The sequence below is a fragment of the Pogona vitticeps genome, chromosome 3, assembly GCF_051106095.1.
Source record: "Pogona vitticeps strain Pit_001003342236 chromosome 3, PviZW2.1, whole genome shotgun sequence".
In the NCBI taxonomy this organism is placed as follows: Eukaryota; Metazoa; Chordata; class Lepidosauria; order Squamata; family Agamidae; genus Pogona; species Pogona vitticeps.
In genome coordinates, this window is record NC_135785.1 from 51,440,713 (window position 1) to 51,462,572 (window position 21,860).

Sequence of the window (21,860 nt, forward strand, 5' to 3'; positions counted from 1 at the left end):
TGAGCATCCTATGGGGAAGTAAAAAAACATTTCTTAGGATGCAGTCAGATGGTGGGAAAGGTGCATGTTTGATTGCACCGGAGAGGGTTGCTTTGCAGGGAGCAAATTCCCTTAAAGCAACCCATCAATCTGTTGGGGAATCACTTCAGCCTGGCCCCCAAAAAAGTAGTAAACCTATAGCTAGACAAAAAAGTTCAGTTTGAGCTTGGATCAAGGCTGGTCTGGAACAGAAGTCCCATGAGTTTTTCCCCCTGGTGATCACACAATGTTGTATGATCACCAGGAAATAAATTGCATTGGACCACTCTGCAAGCAGTCCAAAATACGATTTATTTCTCCGTGTGATCAAACCCTTAGATTCTCTCTCAGCTCCTAACTGGCTGAATCCTGCTACTGTTGAGTTTCTCTCAAGTATATTTAATTTAAGGACAATAGGATTCATCTTTCATTGATGGTAAAAAAATTTCATACATTTGGAAAACATGGATGGAGTGTACACTGAGCCTTGCACAGAACATGAGATGCTGAAAAGCTTGGACTTGGATGTAACACTGTGCTGAGTGATTTTGTGTTGTTTATATCCATAGGGCACCTTGATAATTGACCCAGAAGATCTGGGCTGCGGAATCCTTAGTGAAACTTTGCTGAGGGCAGTATTAGGAACTAAGCCAATCTGATGAACACACACCTCCACATGGAGAATCTTGTCCCTGTGCCGTGGGGGGGGGGGCAGTGGCATGCGAAGAGAAAGTGCTGGTCTTTGCCCCACATCACATTCACACCTCGGCCCACATTTATTTCTTTTTAAGCACTGTTGCTTATTTTGGATGTCAGCAGCCCATGGGAATTGGCATCAGTGACCTTTTTCAGTTCTATTGCCAGGATATGACTTCTGAAAAGAACACTGCCAGTATACACAGCTACTGGGGAGTCATGTAGGTGTGCTCTGGAAACTGCACTATGCTGTCAGGTGTGTGGAGACAGGGTGCATTTTCTCAGCAAAAAGGAGAGGTTTTCTGTACATACTCAGAAGTGCATTATTCATGTATTCCAGGACTTGGATCTCTTGTTGAACATGCTCTCTGAATTCGGAGCTAGGTCTGAGTTCTACTGCAAATAGTTATACCGAACTAGGCTGAGTTCTAGCATAAACAGAACCTTTTGCAGAAGGGACCACAGCCCCTTGACTCTCCCCACCTTATCATATAAGATTTAATCAAGTTCCTAGTTGACAGTGAGAGTCGGGCAGTTTCAAACCCCTGTTTACCCTTCGGTTAATAAATGAACAGGAGTCAGCACAGCTTTCCAAATCTGCAGAAGCTTTGAGTGATTCTGGCTCCAGGAACTGTGGGTGGGTGGGGGACTCTAGCAAGCTATAGAGTGAAAGCAAGGCAAAAACGCAGAGCCATAAATCCTTCGTGAGCTCTGAGCGGCATTCACTGAGACACCCCTCCCACCACCACTACTACTACCACCACCACCACAGGTGGAGTGTGGGCTGGCACTTGTCTGTGGAACTGGAGAGAGCTGGTCTGAGTTTGTACTTTAGTTCTTGACTAAGAAGAGGGCTCCGGCAGTGTTCATCACCACAGTTTGAAAAACAGCTCGCCTGTGCACAGGAGGAGGATGTCTCAGTGGCTTTGCCTCCTTGGGAGAGTCTTGCTCTTGACAAAGGTGGCTGCTTCGGTGAACTTCTTCCATCATGGCTATGAGGAGCTGGTGCAAGCCCTGTTCAATGTGAAGGGCTCATGCCCGTATATTACCAGACTGTACAGCATTGGACGCAGCGTCCAGGGCCGCCACCTCTATGTGCTGGAGTTTAGCGACTATCCTGGCATCCATGAGCCTAGTAAGTATGCCTGAGGGTGTAACCATTTCCTACCACAGTGGAGGGGTTGCTTATTTTTCCACTGCCAGTCTTGGGATGAATTCAAGAGCACTGGGTTTTCAGCATTGCCCTAGATTCAAGCCAATGATCCCTGCTCATAGCTTCATGACCAGGGAAAGCAGAGATGTGTCAGTCTAAAGGGAGGAGGCGGGGGGGGGGAATGAATGGGATGTAATCAGTGGGTCTGTTGATGGTGACTTGCCATATTGACTTGGCAGATACTCCTCTTAATTTTAGAAGAGTGCTTTCTGACCTTTACCTTATTTGCCCTCCTTTGTTCTAACACCACTGTAGCGGGGTACAGTGTTGCTTCATTTTTACACATGAGGAATGGAGGCAGAGAGAGCTATGACCAAAGAGCCGTCTGAAGAGGGAAGGTGAGATGAAATTTAAACCTAGGGTCCAAGTCCTGCTCTCTCTCTCTCTTTTAGGCACAGATTCTAGGAACAAGCACCCAACAGAGGGAACTAGCCTGACATTTACAGTAAACTTTGGTGGTGGAGGGAAATTTTGAGAGATCCTCCTGTTTTGTGGGCTATCCGTAGCTTTTTGCACTGTTATGGCAAGTAAGCACTTTCCTCTGTCAGCTTGATGAGGATGATGAAAAGAGAGGGCAATGCAGGCTCCACCAGAGGGGTAGCTACGAGGCAAGAACTTTAAGATAAATGGCTAACTGCTGAGGCTTTTCTCTATGTAATTCTTTCAGAGGGAGGAGGGCAACCATCTATTCTGACCAGGCCTTTTTTTTGCTGGTGGCACCTTCCTTAAAAGCCCTCTTCAAGTTTTGCCTGGATACAACATTGTTGTCATTTAGATGCCAGGCAAAAAGATGTCCAATAACCCAGGCATTTTCATAAATGCTAACCAATCAAGGAATTATGTTAGTCTGTTTTAAGATTTTGTCTCCTGTGGCACCTCTTTCTTTTGTGTCTGATTGTAGCATGACTTTATATTTGTATGAACTGCTGGATAGCTCTTTGGCTTAGGCTGAGGAGCCAGAGTTTGGGAGTTCAGTTCCCTGCTGTGCCTCCTTGGCAATGATCTGTAGGGTCCGTTCCAGGTCTGCACATCTAAGACAACTATTAATAATGATGTGCTGCCAAGTATATTCCACCTTATGGCAACCCTCCTATGGTTTCCTAGGAATAAAGTACTCAGAGGTGGCATGCCAGCCCCTCTTTCTGGTGGTAATACTGTCCTGAAACCTAATAAAGTAGAGAGCTGCATGCTGTTGTTACATGGTGTAAAGTCATTTTAAGTGTTGCCATTGACGTACGATGGCTCTATGAATTAATTACCTTCACAGTGTTTTATTATTAACAGCCCCAAGCAACTATCCTCAATGAGACAGATGAGTCAAAAAGGGCTGCATACACACAATTTAAACAACAAAAATAAAAAATAATTCCCTCTGAGGTTCTCACAGCAGCAATCTAGCATTTCCCTGTACAGCATGCTTGTGAGGTAGATTATGCCAAGCAGTAGCAAGCTTTACACTGAACAGGAATCTGTACTTGTGTCTCCTACCATCATGCTTGGCACTCTACCCATCATATAGCACAGGACACCAATGCTTTCAGGTGTTGGGCTAATTTTAGGAACACAAGGACAAGGGCATGAAACTGAGGAAGAAAAGATGGGGAAAGAAGAGTCTGACTCCCAATGTACTTTGGCACAAGGGTTGTCTGAATAAACTGGGGCTCCCCGTGATCTTAGTCTATTTGTTTTGGGACTGGGGGAGTTGTAAAGGAAACTGCAACCCCTCCTGTCCACACTTCTTCTCTATATAATTTAGCTGTTGTTGTATTTACCCCTTATATTGCATTTCTGTGGAGCTGAATGAAGTCTCCTTTTGATGAGGAGAATGTTCTCATATTCCTCCACCCTGGAAGGTGCTTGTATAGAGTTTAAGGGGCCACTTTATGGGGACAATGATTCTACAGAAAAGATTTTGAGGCCTGGCCAAATTGAAGGATTGGTTTGATTTTTGCAGTTTAGTTTAAAGCCTCTTGAGGCTTTTGAAATCAGGAATGTGACAAACCAGTGAGAGGAGCTGAAGGAATAGGAACAGGCAGCCCTGGATGAACAAAATAAGAAAACAGAGATCCTTATCCTGTTGATCTGAAGGGACCCTCTCATCAATCCTTCATCAGATAAAATCTTCCCCCTGCTCTCCAAATTCATTCTGCTCCTTCATAGACCATCACTTTTTGCATCTCTGAATTCCTAGAGGTTGCCTGTTCTTCTTCCAGTAATAACAATGGGGGTTTAGTAAGAAATCTGTGCTTGTTTCTGTCTCTGTGGAGGATGTGAGCTGTGAGCGGCTTTCACAAACAAACATTCTGCAGTCTAGACAAGACAGAGTTTAGGGAAGTTCCTTTTCTGGACTGCGACTCCCAGAATCCTCACACAGAATAGTCATGTCAGGGCCAGGCGAGATGGGAGATTCTTGGAGTTGTAGCCCTAAAAAAAGGAACTTCTTTAGAGGTGGAGAGGGAATGCCTCCCAGTGAAATCTAACCAATAGCAACATCCCATTGTTGTATCAGGAGGCAATGTCAAGGGGAAACCAATTCCTTTTCCCACTCAGTCTCAATGTTTTCAGAGCACTGCTCCCCCACCGTGTGGTATTCTAGCCACTCTGTTTCAATGTCAGCAAATCTTTCACTTTTCCAGTGGAGCCGGAGTTCAAGTATGTGGCGAACATGCATGGGAATGAGGTGCTGGGCCGGGAACTGTTGCTCCAGCTTGCAGAGTTCCTGTGTGAGGAGTATCGACATGGCAACCAGCGCATCACCGAGCTCATCCATGAGACACGCATTCACCTGTTGCCCTCCATGAACCCTGATGGATATGAAGTGTCAGCTGCCCAGGTATCAGGCAAGCATCTGATTCTTATCTAAGAAATTGTGGTAATGGAGGATTGTGAGGCTAAGGGAGAAGTCTCAAAGAAGGACCCAAGCTTGGAAAATTTTGTGGGTTTTTAAATTATATTTTTGAGAATCCTGCAGCTGGCCCTGTTGGCTGGAGTAGTCTAGGATCAATAGTTTACAAAGAAACTTTTTCAAGCTCTAAAGTGGAAATATATATATATGATAGAATCATTCGTAGAGGACAAATCTGTCTCAGGGACAGAGAATATGTGGCCTTCCTGAGGTCTTAAAAATAGCCATTTCCACCATCCTTCATCACTGGCTGTGCAGGATAGAGCTGATGGAAGTTGCAGTCCAATAAGTTGGAAGGACCCACAATTTGCATCCCAAATATATATCAATTCATTTTTAGTTATGGTAGATGTCTGAAAATTCCAGTTAGGGGGAGGAAACAAGTCAGAACTTGGTACCAGACTTGGGGGGCAGCATGGGATAGCTAAGTATCACCATCATTATTTCCTTGTGATTTTGCTAGAGGCTCCTATCACGCCACTGCTTCCAAATGAATTAGGAGGCTCTTGGTCTGATTTAGGAAAACATCTTATAAGGGCAGAACAAGATGCACCTGCCTTGCTGTGGCAAGAAGTGCAAAGCTTTGGAAGATCACAAGCAATTGTTCATCCCCTCCCCCCAAGAGCGTGTGGGTTTCTCATTGTCTCTTAACTGCCATTTCCCATTGACCTTCCTCTCAAGGCCAGGACTACCCTTAGGCAACGTGAAACAGTCACTCTAGGAGGCAGCAGAAGGATGTTAGAGGGATGTATGCCATTCAGCACTTTGCTGCTTCAAATGTGGTGGAAGATTCTGTCTCATCACCAATAAAAAAAGACAGTTCTTCACTAAGAAGAAAGCATTCCTCATTCCAGCATCCAGCTTTGTGTCATTTAATTGCCAGTTTTTAATTCAGTTTCATCTTTGCAAGATCTGATGCAAACTGTGAAGTAAATGACCGCGTAGATCCCCTCTGATAGACTGTCCTAGGTTTGGCTGGCAGAAAGTCACCTCCCTTGCCTCAGGTATTGATGAACCCCATTCTCATTTTACACTGATTACTTCTACTAGCATCATCATTTAATGTTTGCCATATGTCAGTCTAAATGGTGACTCTCTATTTGAGATGTACACCAGATTTCAAATATTTGGTTGGGTGTAGCTTCAAGGGAAATGCTACTGCTGGCTGGCAGCCAAAAGAGATGAACATACTTGAAAAGAATAGCTAATTTAACAACACTGAGTTTATGCCTTTTATCAGAGATTCATACCTCTAAGAGAAATCCAAAGGCAAGGCTGCTGAACTTGTACATTGATTTGTTTTCAACCTAATTGGGAATTTGAACTTATAAAACATGTGGAGAATTAATGTCGGTTCACAAAGTTCCAGTTTTTTTAAAAAAAAAATATGAGCAGCTTTAAATGCAATTATTTATGGAAATAAAGTGCATTAATTAAAAAGTTATGATGATGATGTCCCTTCAAGTTATTTAGGGTTTTCCAAATAGAGAATACTCATAAGTGGTCTACCATTCCCTTCTTCTGGGGGTGCTCTTGAACTGTGCAGCTTGCCCAAGTCCATACAGCCTGGCTTTACTCACAGGAGGTACAGCAGTGAATCAAACTCCCAACCTCTGGCTCCGCAGCCAGATACTTATCCAGCCAGCTCGTATTAATTAAAGTGTAATCTAATTTCAGTGACAGTCATTAACAGTGCTGTATTTGCATCCTCTACATTCAGAAATTCCTAAAGGTCTCTACATATATTCTTGCTTTTTCTAACAAGCTCATCTCCTCCTTTCCTTGATGCAAGCGATGAGACGGGTCCTGATATATACTCAGTCATCCCTAGACCTCACATGCAAATTATTTCATTCCCTCTCTAGAGTCAAAGGGCCTTAAGGGACCTAACTGGGAGAAACAATGCCAATGGAGTTGACCTTAATCGCAACTTTCCTGACCTCAATACCATCATGTACTACAATGAGAAAAATGGTGGATCCAACCACCACATTCCCTTGCCAGACAACTGGAGAAATCAGGTAATAAATGATTATATTAGAGACTCATCCAGTGATTTGTTTTGATAGACATGCGTCATGAAAATCATATTTTGCATTGTGCAAGAAAGAAATCAGATTGGAGCAACATGGCCCGATAAACAGGCACCTGTCAACACACATGATGTCTTTTCAAAGCTCAGAAATAGTTGGAGAAAGTAATGAATTCTACATGTTTTCATCTACTTCCTCTGAAAAGGCACAGTCCTAGCAAATTTTGCTACCTCTTGTAGCAAAGCAGAAACACTGGCTAGCAAGATGCTTCTGCCCTGTCTTCTTCTGTTTCTCTCACATGCAGGTGGAGCCAGAAACTTTGGCTGTGATTCAGTGGATGAAGAGCTACAATTTTGTGCTTTCAGCCAACCTCCATGGTGGAGCTGTAGTGGCCAATTATCCCTATGATAAAGCCCACGAGCAAAGAATTCGGGGCATCTGGCATGCCACCAACAGCCCCACACCCGATGATGAACTCTTCAAAAAGGTGAGAAGCAATGAATCTAGAAGCAACATGAGATGGACAGCATAGGCAGCCAGTAAGCACAGACAAAGATAAACTCAATCCAGTTAACCTATAGAACAGGATAAGTCTTTTAGGACAGGACTGGAAAATGCAGAGCCCTCCAGATATTGTTGGACTACATTATGCCTGAAGATTGGCTATGCTGGAAGGTGGAGTCCAAGAAATTCTGTTTCAGGAAGATTCTACAAGTGAAATGGCTTCATCATCATTTCAGAATCTTATTCTATCTACGGGCTTGTCCAGACAGGGGAATTTGGGGTGGTCTGGTTTGTGCTTTAAAAGTTCTTATTAGAGACGAGGGTATTCCTATACGAATATCCGCGCACAGCTGGACCAAACGAGGGTCTGGCCCCTGGGGTGGCAACAGCCCTGCTCATTCTTCCAGTCACTCCCAGAGCATCATTCTCTTCCTGCTCAGCTAGCCACTCCAGGCTGGGGAAGGGAGGACAGGTCTCCCTGCAGGGCTGCTGAGTGGTCAGCTGAGTGGGAAGACAGTGGTGCTCCGAGAGCGACTGGAAGGATGAGCAGGGCCGCCGCTGCCACCGGATACATGAGTGGATGGCCCAGCCCCAGGGGCCAGACCCTCATTAAGTCCAGCTGTGTAGGGATATTTGTATTTGTATACGAATACCCCCATCTCTAGTTCTTATCTTCAGTGGGATCTGTTTTATCTCTCACTTGAGCAAACCTTCTGTTCACATTGGAGACATTTCTTCTCCTGTGAGAAGGTTCCACACAAGTCTTAGGATTGCCAGTAAGTCTACCCAGTTTACTCATAAATAAGGTTTATTTTTATTTTATTTATTTATTTATTTATTTGATTTATATGCCGCCCACTCTACCCAAAGGTCTCTGGGCGGCTCACAACAACCAAAATTCAATGCAGTAAAACAAAATGATTAAAATACAGTTAAAATACAATTAAAATACAATTAAAAAATACAATTAAAATTGCCATCATTAAGACCCACAGTTAATGTTATTTCAATTAAAAGCCTTCTGGAACAGGAAGGTTTTGACCTGGCGCCGAAATATCATCAGTGTCGGCGCCAGGCGAATTTCAGTTGGGAGGGCGTTCCATAGTCTGGGGGCAGCTGCCGAGAAGGCCCTTTGTCTACAAGCCATCCCTCTTACCTCCTTGAGGGATGGCTCTTTCAAAAGGGCCCCCTGGCAAGATCTTAACAGCCTGGTAGGCTCATATGGAAGGAGGCGGTCCTTCAAGTATCCAGGGCCCAAGCCGTTTAGGGCTTTATATGTCAAAACAAGCACTTTGAATTGGGCCCGGACAGCAACTGGTAACCAGTGTAAATTATACAGAATCGGCTTGATGTGCTCTCTGGCGGCCCCACCACTCACCAGCCGCGCAGCTCGATTCTGGACCAGTTGCAGTCGCCGGACCGTCTTCAAAGGCAGCCCCACGTAGAGCGCATTGCAATAATCAATACGAGATGTTACCAGTGCATGTGTAACTGTCATGAGACTCCGCTCGTCCAGGTAGGGCCGTAGCTGGTATAATTTCCGCAGCTGGATGAAGGCGCCCCTGGCCACCGAGTCCACCTGGGCTTCCAGTGTTAGACTGGGGTCCAGGAGCACCCCCAAGCTGCGGACCCTGTCCCTTAGGGGGAGTGTAACCCCATTCAGGACAGGGAAGTGGCCCTCCAACCTGTCCGGCGAAGCACCCACTAACAGCACTTCCGTCTTGTCTGGATTGAGTTTCAATTTATTAACCCTCATCCAGTCCATTATCAGGTCCAGACACGAGTTCAGCACAGAAACCGCCTCACCTGGATTGGTGGAAAATGAGAGGTAGAGCTGAGTGTCGTCAGCATATTGCTGACTCCTCAGCCCAAACCTCCTGATGACCTCTCCCAGCGGTTTCATGTAGATGTTAAACAGCATGGGGGACAGTATCGAGCCCTGAGGAACCCCATGACATAAATGCCATGGGGCAGAGCAACTGTCCCCCAGCACCACCCTCTGGATACGGTCAGCTAGGAAGGAGCGGAACCACCGTAAAACAGTGCCCCCAACTCCTAACCCAGCCAGCCTATCCAGAAGGACACCATGGTCGATGGTGTCGAAAGCCGCTGAGAGGTCCAGGAGTATCAACAGGGTCACACTCCCCCTGTCTCTCTCCCGGCAAAGGTCATCATACAGGGCGACCAAGGCTGTCTCTGTACCAAAACCCGGCCTGAAACCCGATTGAAATGGATCCAGAAAATCCGTTTCATCCAGCAGCGCCTGGAGTTGCCCGGCCACAACCCGCTCCAACACCTTGCCCAAATAAGGGAGGTTCGCCACTGGTCGGTAGTTGACCACCAGCCTTGGGTCCAGGTTAGGCTTTTTAAGGAGTGGTCGAATTACCGCCTCTTTCAAGGCGGTAGGGACCACTCCCTCTCTCAGAGAGGCGTTCACGGCCTCCTGGACCCAAGTGCGAACCCCCCTGGCAGATCTTCCAATTAGCCAAGATGGGCAAGGGTCGAGCGGCGTGGTGGTAGAACGGACAGATCCAAGCACCCTGTCCACATCCTCGGGTCTCAACAATTGAAACTCATCCATTAAAGTTTGACCTAAGCACGGCACACTGGACACATCTTCCGATTTTGCAGTAACAGTGGAGTCCAGCCCACTGCGAATCTGAGCGATTTTTTCCTCAAAATGAATAGCAAACTCATCACAGCGAGCTGATGAGCAGTCCGGGACCTCCACCGGGTTTCCCGGTTGAAGAAGATCCCGGACCACCCGAAACAGCTCTGCTGGACGACATTCTGAGGAAGCAATACGGCTGGAGAAATATTGCCGTTTCGCCAGCCGTATTGCCACGAAATAGGCCCGATAATGGGCTCTAAGTCGTGTTCGATCGGATTCCCAGCGGGATTTCCTCCACCTGCGCTCTAGCCGTCTCCCCTCTTGCTTCATCGCCCGCAGTTCAGAAGTATACCAGGGAGCTGTCTGGGCTCGGCGAGCAGGGAGAGGGCGCTTAGGCGCAATCGTGTCAACCGCCCGGGTCATCTCCCTATTCCATAGGGTGACCTGAGCTTCGACAGGAGCGCCAACCATATCAGACGGATACTCCCCCAGAGCATTCAGGAAACCATCCGGATCCATTAGTCTCCGGGGGCGGATCATCTTAATCGATCCCCCACCCTTGCAGAGGGAAGAAGAAGCTAATAGACTGAATTTGACCAGGAAGTGGTCTGACCATGACAATGGGGTCACGACCAGCCCCTCCACATCCAAACCACCACCTTCCAGTCCCGTTGTGAAAACCAGGTCCAAGGTGTGGCCCTTCTCATGTGTCGGGCCGATGACACATTGAGACAGCCCCATGGTTGTCATGGCGGCCATGAAGTCCTGAGCTGCCCCAGTCAAGGCAGCCTCAGCATGGATGTTGAGGTCCCCCAGCACCAGCAGCCTGGGAGTCCTCAACACCAGGTCCGAGACTGCCTCCGTCAGCTCAGGTAGGGAGACTGTTGGTACGCAGCAGGGTGGGCGGTACACCAACAGAATCCCTAACCTGTCTCGCGAGCCCAACACACAATACAGGCCCTCGAGACCTCCTCTCAAAGGGACAGGAAGCCTGGTCAAGGAGATAGAACTCCTATAGACTATAGCAACTCCCCCTCCCCGACCCTCCGAGCGACCCTGGTGCTGGACTGAGTACCCAGGCGGACACAGCTGGGAGAGGGGGACACCACCTTCCTCTCCCACCCAGGTCTCAGTAATGCACGCCAGGTCAGCCCCCTCATCCAGAATTACATCATGGATGAGGGCAGTTTTGTTTTGTACTGACCTGGCGTTCATCAACAGCACCGTGTGGCTCGAGGGTTTGCTGATATGGTTGCCTGATACCATCTGGTTGGAGGTAGGACTAGAAGAGGGGATAGATGTAAGATATCTAACCTCTCTTCTCCTACGCGGGCATGTTCTACCCCCACCGCCATTCCTCCCCCTACCCAGCACCACCTCAATGGCTGCCCCCTCCAACACCCTCCCCCCTTCCTGTTCCATCAGGTCCACTGTGGGTCTCTATGCAACTCAATGATAGTTAAAAACAAACAAAACAAACCCACACACCCTTCTAATGCCCCTTCTCCCCTCCCAGCCAGATGGCTGGTGTTGAGGAAGGGGTGGGGTAGCCCAAAGCAGCAGCAGCAGCAGCAGCAGCAGGGTCCCGGTCCTGAAGGGTAGGGGAGTGCAGGCCAAAAATACTCCCAGGCACTGTCTCTCACCCAGTGCCTGGGGACGGCAGATGTTACCAGCAGCTCCCCCAACAACAGGAACGTTGCTCTCAGAGGGCCCTGGCACCGGCTTCTTGCTTTTATAGCTTCCCTCCCCTCCTAGCCAGGTGGCTGGTGTTGAGGAAGGGGTGGGGTTGCCCAAAGCAGCACCAGCAGCAGCAGCAGCAGCAGGGTCCCGGTCCTGAAGGGTAGGGGAGTGCAGGCCAGAAATACTCCCAGGCACTGTCTCTCACCCAGTGCCTGGGGACGGCAGATGTTACCAGCAGCTCCCCCAACGACAGGAACGTTACTCTCAGAGGGCCCTGGCACCGGCTTCTTGCTTTTATAGCTTCCCTCCCCTCCTAGCCAGGTGGCTGGTGTTGAGGAAGGGGTGGGGTTGCCCAAAGCAGCACCAGCAGCAGCAGCAGGGTCCCGGTCCTGAAGGGTAGGGGAGTGCAGGCCAGAAATACTCCCAGGCACTGTCTCTCACCCAGTGCCTGGGGACGGCAGATGTTACCAGCAACTCCCCCAACGACAGGAACGTTACTCTCAGAGGGCCCTGGCACCGGCTTCTTGCTTTTATAGCTTCCCTCCCCTCCTAGCCAGGTGGCTGGTGTTGAGGAAGGGGTGGGGTTGCCCAAAGCAGCACCAGCAGCAGCAGCAGCAGCAGGGTCCCGGTCCTGAAGGGTAGGGGAGTGCAGGCCAGAAATACTCCCAGGCACTGTCTCTCACCCAGTGCCTGGGGACGGCAGATGTTACCAGCAGCTCCCCCAACGACAGGAACGTTGCTCTCAGAGGGCCCTGGCACCGGCTTCTTGCTTTTATAGCTTCCCTCCCCTCCTAGCCAGGTGGCTGGTGTTGAGGAAGGGGTGGGGTTGCCCAAAGCAGCACCAGCAGCAGCAGCAGCAGGGTCCCGGTCCTGAAGGGTAGGGGAGTGCAGGCCAGAAATACTCCCAGGCACTGTCTCTCACCCAGTGCCTGGGGACGGCAGATGTTACCAGCAGCTCCCCCAACGACAGGAACGTTACTCTCAGAGGGCCCTGGCACCGGCTTCTTGCTTTTATAGCTTCCCTCCCCTCCTAGCCAGGTGGCTGGTGTTGAGGAAGGGGTGGGGTTGCCCAAAGCAGCACCAGCAGCAGCAGCAGCAGCAGGGTCCCGGTCCTGAAGGGTAGGGGAGTGCAGGCCAGAAATACTCCCAGGCACTGTCTCTCACCCAGTGCCTGGGGACGGCAGATGTTACCAGCAGCTCCCCCAACGACAGGAACGTTGCTCTCAGAGGGCCCTGGCACCGGCTTCTTGCTTTTATAGCTTCCCTCCCCTCCTAGCCAGGTGGCTGGTGTTGAGGAAGGGGTGGGGTTGCCCAAAGCAGCACCAGCAGCAGCAGCAGCAGCAGGGTCCCGGTCCTGAAGGGTAGGGGAGTGCAGGCCAGAAATACTCCCAGGCACTGTCTCTCACCCAGTGCCTGGGGACGGCAGATGTTACCAGCAGCTCCCCCAACGACAGGAACGTTGCTCTCAGAGGGCCCTGGCACCGGCTTCTTGCTTTTATAGCTTCCCTCCCCTCCTAGCCAGGTGGCTGGTGTTGAGGAAGGGGTGGGGTTGCCCAAAGCAGCACCAGCAGCAGCAGCAGCAGGGTCCCGGTCCTGAAGGGTAGGGGAGTGCAGGCCAGAAATACTCCCAGGCACTGTCTCTCACCCAGTGCCTGGGGACGGCAGATGTTACCAGCAGCTCCCCCAACGACAGGAACGTTACTCTCAGAGGGCCCTGGCACCGGCTTCTTGCTTTTATAGCTTCCCTCCCCTCCTAGCCAGGTGGCTGGTGTTGAGGAAGGGGTGGGGTTGCCCAAAGCAGCACCAGCAGCAGCAGCAGCAGGGTCCCGGTCCTGAAGGGTAGGGGAGTGCAGGCCAGAAATACTCCCAGGCACTGTCTCTCACCCAGTGCCTGGGGACGGCAGATGTTACCAGCAACTCCCCCAACGACAGGAACGTTACTCTCAGAGGGCCCTGGCACCGGCTTCTTGCTTTTATAGCTTCCCTCCCCTCCTAGCCAGGTGGCTGGTGTTGAGGAAGGGGTGGGGTTGCCCAAAGCAGCACCAACAGCAGCAGCAGGGTCCCGGTCCTGAAGGGTAGGGGAGTGCAGGCCAGAAATACTCCCAGGCACTGTCTCTCACCCAGTGCCTGGGGACGGCAGATGTTACCAGCAGCTCCCCCAACGACAGGAACGTTACCTGATTTACTCAGAATTAAGATTTACCCAGTTTACTTGTGAATAAAGAGGCGGTGGCAGCACAAGAGGGGAAACATTGGGGGAAGGTTGTGGGGAAGGGAAGGAAGTAAACAGCTTTCCCCACCTTTCTCCTCAGTTGGGGCTCTGCTAGGGCTGCACTGCCTTGTGGGGGGCAGAGCCCATGGAGTCGACATAGCCTTTCACCCTGCCTTTTCCCTTCAGCTGTTATTTAGCAGGCTGTGGTGAATTCCCCCCCCTTTTTTGTTAAATAAATTAAATGGCACATCTACAGAGCAATGCATCCACCAAGTATGGTATTAGAATTGTTCTGTTTCAGCTAGGGAAATATGAAAAAAGAAGAAAATAAAAATAGAGGAGGAGGTTTCTCTGTCTTCTCTTTTAATGTCACAACTCACCTATTACATCACAGCATTATCACCTCTGATAACACCGTCCACAGCTCCATTTGCGCGTGAACTAGCCGTCTGCATGGGCTACACAATCAGATAATTAGGACTGTGTTTAATCATGCAAAAAACAAAACAAAGCAGAAGACCCTAGTGCTGTGCCAAAAAGAAGCAGGACAGCTCTTAAAGAGGCAGGATGGAGCGATCTAAGTAGAAACTTATCTGGACACCATAGTTTGATTTGCACCAAACCATACCAATTGTGATCTATATACCCGTTTGAATGGGACTTACGGTAAATGTAAAACAAAGCAAAAAGTGTGCTGCTAAATGTAGTTGAAGTGTAGACAGACAACTTACCAGCAGGTGATGATAACGGAATAGAGCAGGGTGTCAGAAAACTGATGATATAAAACTATCTAAAGGATTATTTCTTTCTTCCCAAGGAGATCAGAGAAGTATGCATTAAAATACTAAAAACAGATATAAAAAAAGCCACCCCATCATATGCCATGGAAATTTGAAACAGTGGCTCTTGAACAGAAGTAGATGCTGTAAATGTTCTAGTGCTAATGTTGTCTCATGTTGTAGACAGCACTAGCAGTGAATTGCTTTGTGCTTGAATGTCATATTTAATTCCCTGATACTTTTCAGGAATTGATGTGGAATCATTGGCACCACTGTGTTCAATTACATCAGGACTCTTCCTAGCACATCCCTTTATATACACTTTCTAGTGAGGGAGTTTGTTTAGTATCATCTTCCCCCATCAGCTTGAACCTGAGGGCTAAACTAGACATTAAAATCATGTGTGTTATAGTGCAGGCTATGTCTCTGTGAATAAAATTGGACAGGAAGAAAGTATCTCCAGCTTGGCATTTTCTTTATAGTTGGCCAAAGGCTATTCATATGCCCATGGATGGATGCACCGGGGCACAAACTGTGGCGATTTCTTTCCTGATGGCATTACCAATGGGGCATCATGGTATTCACTCAGCAAAGGTAAGGCAAAAGGACAAGAACACAAGGCAGAAAAAGAAGGATGTTTTGAAGGCAATGATGGCACGTGTAGAAGGCATTTTTAATAGAAAGATTATGCCAACACAGAGATAGGGAAATGGGAGAGGGGTGGAGGAGAAAAAGGCTCAAATAAAACTGTTCTGGTGAGAAAGAATTCTGTATGGTTTCCAGAGTTTGGAAATGTTAGTCTTCTGAACTACGGTTCCCAGAATTTCCCAGCCAGGAGGGGACATCCTCACTGGGGGGATTCCAGGTGTTATAACCCAAAAAAGTAAAGTTTCCAACCTCTGGTGGTTCTTCTAGGTCTAGGAAATTCTATCACTGTAATTGTCATTGCTGGTGGGGGGAAAAACCCAGCCTTCTTCACTAATAATATATTTTATGGGTTACTTCTGATATAAAGTATAAAGCAATGGTCTTTTTAAAATGGCACTGTTAACAAAGGCCTATTGTGTACATTGCCTTTACAAACAAAACAAAAAAACTACCCCTTGCTCCTTGTTCTAAAACTGGATTGTAGATAAAAATCAACAATCAACACAGGTGTCTGCATTTTGGACTCCTCTGTGGGAGTGTCTGAAGGCATGTTAAGCTGAACACAATACCTTAAAATTGAATACTAACCCTAATGCCCTTGTTTTTTTAAAAAAGAAACTGCAGTTGGTATAAAATATGGCAACAAATTTGCTGATAGCTATACCTAGCTAGCTATAGGAACAGGCAAATCTGAAATTTTGGAGTGATGTGCCCTCCCCCTTGTATTACACTGGTACATTGTCAGTTGAATTAACTCTATGCATATTGCTATGACAGTGTAGTACAGTAGACAAAGTCAAATCAGGAGTCAGGAGACTTGGGTTCAAATCCCTGATCAGCCAAGGAGATTCACTTGGGGGGGGGGGGGTTAGCAATGGTAAACCATTTCTTGAACATCTCACATACAGTATTTTTAAAACCCTACTGGGTAGCCATACATCAGAAGCCACTTGATGACACATATTCTATTTGAGTAGAATATTAGGACTAGAAATGATTGCATGAAATAAAGAAATATGGAAGGAACACTATATTAATTCCTGTTTAAGAAGGGTATCAACAGACTGAAATACATGCAGAAAAGGGTAACCAGAATGGTGTTTGGTTTGGAAATCTAGTCCCAAAAAGAATGGTTGAGGAAGCTGGGTATGTTTAGCCAAGAAAAGATTAAGACTCAGAGGAGACGTGATAGTTATCCTCAAACATTCAAAGATCATCATGAAGCAAATTGAATGTCGTGAAGCAAATGTAGTTCCAGAGGGTAGCACCCAAAACAAAAGAATCAAACTTCAAAAAAAAAAAAAGGGGGGGGGATTTCACACAAACACCAGAAATAACATTTTGACAGTAAAAGCTGTTGGAGAGTGGAACGGACTGCCTCAGAGGGCGGTGGACTATACTTCTTTGCAAGTTTTTAAACAGAGGTCCTGTATGTCCAATGTTCTGCTTGCAGGAATGCAAGACTTCAATTATCTGTTCACCAACTGCTTTGAGATTACCTTGGAGCTGAGTTGCAACAAATTCCCAGCACAAGAAGACCTGGAATTTGAGTGGCTGGCTAACCGTGAGGCGCTGATTGCCTATATAGAGCAGGTAATGACCTGTCAGGATGCCATCCTGCCTTACAATCCTTGGCAAGAATCTCAACTTCATCCTCACCTCTGCTCCCTGCTTGGAGAAAGTTGCCTTACGGTTTGGCTTGACTAGTACTGGCCTTCTGCAGCTTCAGAGAGAAATATTTCCAGAACTTCCCAGGAGCCCCCTCAGCTTCTTTTTGCAAAGCATACACTCTGCTCCATAACTACAGTACATTATTTCTTTTTGGGACGGGCCATTCCATCAGTACTGCTTTGGCCCATGCTTTAACACAGACCTAGAGATTCTGGATGATAACTCTCAGAAGAACCCTACAGGCAGCATTCTAGAAAGTTTAAGTCCCAAAATGTAATTTATCTAAGCTCTGCATCTGAATTTTGGTAATCTCTGATTTTTTTAAAAAAGAGAAAGAGAAGAAATGGAAACAATATACTTATCTGTAGTAGAGATGTGCAAATCTGTCAGTTTAATTTCATTCATTCAAATTTTGGCCTCATATAAAAAGAAACTAATATAAAATGCTTGCCTATTTCCTGTGATTTTATATACAGTATATGTATGTCCAGATCTATTGCATCGAGCTCAGGTGGCTCCAGAGGTCAGACTTAAGGCTGTTCTGTATTCCTTTTCTGTAGGTTCACCAGGGCATCAAAGGGATGGTAACAGATGAGAACAACAACAAAGTTGCAGGTGCTGTCATTTCTGTTGCAGGGGTCGGCCATGATATCACTTCAGGTTGGTATCCAGCTGGATGCAAATCAGGGCTGTCTTCTTCAGTGGTATTCAAATTACTTAACTTTAATTTCCTTCTCTCCATGTTTGAACAAAAAACTATCATTGCTTGGAATGTCTATTTGCTTTGAAAATTCCAGAGGGGATAGCTGTGTTATATCTTTGCAGGAATCAGCAATGAGTCTTGTGGGGCTCAAAAGGAACTGCCAAATGATAGCAGGTGCTGCCCCCTAATGTCTGATACCAGAAATGGTTCACTCCCTCCACCTAATACTAGGACTATCTCTAACCAATAAATTCCCTGTATTATTAACAGTGTCCACATACAAGTATTCAGCACAATGGTCTGAAAAGGGATTTTAAGCACTGATTCAGAGTGATGAGGAGCTAGCATATGTTGGAAAGACAGACATTAGGTTGCATTTGGCATACATGTGAGTTTTGTCTCCTCACATTTTCAGACTGAACAGCTGACAAGACTTAGATTTCCTTGAGATCTTATTGTGCTATTACTCTGTTAGCAAAGTCAACAGGATTGCCGAGCACTGAGGACACAGTCTAATGTTTTCATTCAGAGAGTTTGTCAAGACAAGAGTCATGGTCATGTTGGCTGGAGGATTCTGGAAGTTGTAATACAACAACAACAACAACAACAACAACAAACAACAACAACAACAACAACAACAACAACAACAACACTGCCAAACTGTATCAAAACAAGTCCATACAGTTTTCGAAGACGTAGCCGTGGTAGTCTGTGCAACAATATCAGATAAGAAAACAAAACAAAAAGCAAGAGAGAAAAATGTTGTGACACTTTAAAAACTAAATGCTATATTTTAACTTGAGCATCTATGGACCCAGTCCGCTTCCTTTAATTTCCTTTTGATTTTGTGGAGCAAGTCTTAGAGTCTCACCCTTATGTCTGAGGAAGTGGACTGGATCCAAGAAAGCTCACATTAAAATATAGCAGTCTTTAAGGTGCCACATTTTTGTCTCTTTTGGGGGGGGGACTCATAGGCCCATGCAGAGCTCTCTTGCTCTGCAATCTGCATTTTTTTTCAGTATCTCTTTTCCTCTTTAGGTGAACATGGTGACTATTTCCGTCTACTATTGCCTGGCACTTATACAGTTACTGCATCATCAGATGGATATCAGCCCCAGACACAAACAGTGACTGTGGGCCCAGCTGGACCCACAGTGGTGAGTATGTTCCAGCAAGGCCATGAGCCTCCCCTTTAAAAAAGCATCTGGCCTAGAATGCCAGAACAGGTGAGGGGGCTCCATCTTGCTGCCACTCTCAATGCCAGCCTTCTGTGACATTTACTGTATTTATTTATTTATTTATTTATTTATTTATTTATTTATTTATTTATTTATTTATTTATTTATTTATTTATTTATTTATTTATTTATTGGACTTGTATACCGCCCCATAGTGCTACAAGCACTCTCCGGTCGGTTTACAATTTTAATTATACAGGCTACACATTGCGCCCCCCAGCAAGCTGGGTACTCATTTTACCGACCTCGGAAGGATGGAAGGCTGAGTCAACCTTGAGCCAGCTACCTGGGATTTGAACCCCAGGTCGTGAGCACAGTTTTTTTTTTTTTTTAGCTGCAGTACAGCGTTTTAACCACTGCGCCACGAGGCTCATTAGTCATGCTGTGGGTCATTGTGGGAAATTAAAAGGAGAGCTATTTTCAGCCTTCCACCTCCGGAGTGCTTCTTGGAGTGCTGTGCTCAGGGCTGGGAATGTGGAAAGCTCTTGGTTTCCGTTTTGTTCCTTGGGCTACGGCCACTTTTGGATTAAAGGATATGCAGGCTTTTAAACTTACACTGAACTCTTAACTTCAAACCAAGGATGCAATCCTAGCTAGCCAAGGTGCCTGAGGATCATCTAAGCTATGCTGAGTCTACCTCTCTTTCAGCCTCAAGATGTTGAACTCACTTAGGACTACTTGCACCACAATCTAATTTTGGGCTGGTACAGTGACTGTTTCCCTGCAATACAGGAGATCTGAGGGTTTGGTGTAAATCAGCTCCTCCCTCATCCCATCCTTTCCCCTCCCCTTTTCTGGGTTTTCTGGCTGTAGTTGTGCTGCCATATCCTTCTGAAAGCATATCTCCATGGCCAGTCAGCACAAGAAGGGTGTGACAGCAAAAGGGCAGTTGTGATAGCATAAGAGGCTTCTGCCTGTTTCAAATTCACTGTAGTCGGCACACCTTTCCATTAAAACTGAAAGGCTGCAGGTCTGTAGAAATAAAATAGCAAATGTTACTATTTGAAAACCATTAAGCCACCCTGGAAATCTATCAGTTGAAAAACAGGATACAAATCTGTGCAGTGTGCCAGCTCATGTAAATATATAATAATTCAAAAGGCATTCATTTGTTGTGCTGGTGAAGCCAGGGCAGTCTGGCCTTTCAAGGTGGCATCTCACCACACCAAGCAGTCTTAGGTAGCAGACCAACCTCCTGGGTCTCAATGCCATCTTCTTCTGCTGCCTGCACTGCCTCTAAACTCTGGTGATTCCGGCTGTCCCAGTCTTCTGTGGTCTGAGCTTCCGACCTTCCTCAGCCTTCTGCTTAGTCCCTCCTCATTTCATTTTATTCCCAGAGAGGAGGATGCCAGATTTTCTGGAATGTTTTCAGTGTGTTTTTGGGGATTTAGAGAGGCTTTACTACCAAGGAAACCCTCTCTTTGATAGAAGGCTGGGAGGTGTAATATTGGGAGTGGGGAGTCACAGAGTCAGAACTTGGCTGAGCCACCTGCTGAGGAGGAATAAAAAAGGCAGTGCTGGCTCGCAGGAGCCCTAGCAAAGGGTTCTCTTCCATATCAATGCCTAAAAATATGTATTTTAAATCAGACTGTAGGGCCTAGCAGTTCTAGAATTGGGTAGCATCGAGTCTAGTGGCCCAGGTGGCCAAGGCTAGAAGATCCCCACCCACCACCTTTAAGAATAAAGCTGTGTATCCCACACATCCTGTGCTGAACCTGTAACACCTGCTCCTCTCAGGTGCAGTGGAAGGCCTTCTCCTCTGCCTATGTTGAAGTAAGATTCCATTGTCAGTCCAGTCCATTTTTGTATTTGGTGTAGAAGGGCACATTATCTGGGCCTACACGAGACAGAAAAATGGCTTAAGGTTGCTCCAGAAGACACAGATTGTCACTTAGGGCAAGCAATGTTCTTACGCTTCAAGCTTTTGGAGCATAATTCTGTGCGTACATGAGGTCATTACTGAGTCACAGAACTGCTGGGCATCATTTCTATATTGGATGCACAGCAGTGTGTAACTGCCTCTCATTATCTGTGCTGTGACCTCATCAGCAGAGCTTATAAACATTACCTTTTTTGACTCCAGCTCTTGAAATCCCCCCACCCAGCAGGGCCACTGGCTTATCTGTTGCCAAATGCTAATTAGTAGATTGTGAGCAGTGTAATCCCTGGAAGTAACTTTTCCAAGCTCTGACCTGGTTAGTTGTATGGTACATGTACAACCATCTCTTCACTAAATCCATACAACAGGCAGCTCCAATATAAAGGGTGAGTTTAATATCAGTGCTTCGTCTTTCAACTGACAAACTCCATAATAGTTTGTTTTACCGCAATTTTGATCTGAGCTTACTTGATGTACCATACCTATATCTCCATCACAATGGGGTGGAATGACATGTAGCTCTCTATAGGATGGCATTCCAGCAGTCTTCTCTCTTCCAGGTGCATTTCCAGCTTAAACAAACCACTGTGAACAACCACCCTATACGAAAGGCTTCAGACAAAGGCCCGGCCAATAAAGGTCTACATAAGAAGGTGGTGCCACGGGCTGCCCTGTGGGAGATACTCCGGTGAAGACAGACCTCTAAGAGATGAAAGCCGCTGGAGTTACATGTAACAGGAGAAAATGACAGCAGGCAGATGAACTTTCTAAGAGGCACCAACACCCTCCCTTGATCCCCACAAACATAAAATGAGCCTAGATGAGAGATGACCTTTGTTTATTAAATCTAATATTTAACTTCAAAGCAGACTGATGATTCTTTTCAAATGAAAATGGCATTAGATCATCATTTTTATTGTCTCCTAACAGGTCCTTGACTTGGAAACTTCTTTTTTTTTTGACAACCTGCCTTTTGTCTGAGTCTCACCTACGGCCTCTGGCTTAAATCAAATGATTTCTGAGCAGTCAACTACCAGTGTGACAAGAATTTCTTTCTTTGTCCCTTGCCA

General features: G+C 46.7%; 1 protein-coding gene across 2 annotated transcripts; it reads left to right on the forward strand.

Moving 5' to 3' along the window:
- The first annotated feature begins 631 nt into the window (after positions 1-631).
- On the forward strand, positions 632-21,655 carry CPN1 (carboxypeptidase N subunit 1). Of its 2 annotated transcripts, none has more exons than XM_020803029.3 (9): positions 632-1,849; positions 4,564-4,760; positions 6,698-6,853; positions 7,170-7,352; positions 15,134-15,245; positions 16,753-16,892; positions 17,531-17,630; positions 18,712-18,830; positions 21,351-21,655. In XM_020803029.3, the coding sequence occupies exons 1-9, from the start codon at positions 1,627-1,629 to the stop codon at positions 21,480-21,482; spliced, it is 1,362 nt and encodes a 453-aa protein (XP_020658688.3). In that variant the 5' UTR covers positions 632-1,626; the 3' UTR covers positions 21,483-21,655. The 2 variants fall into 2 exon arrangements, with proteins under 2 accessions (XP_020658688.3, XP_072851834.2); XM_072995733.2 differs by lacking the exon at positions 632-1,849 and adding an exon at positions 2,139-2,265.
- The last annotated feature ends 205 nt before the right edge of the window (positions 21,656-21,860 follow it).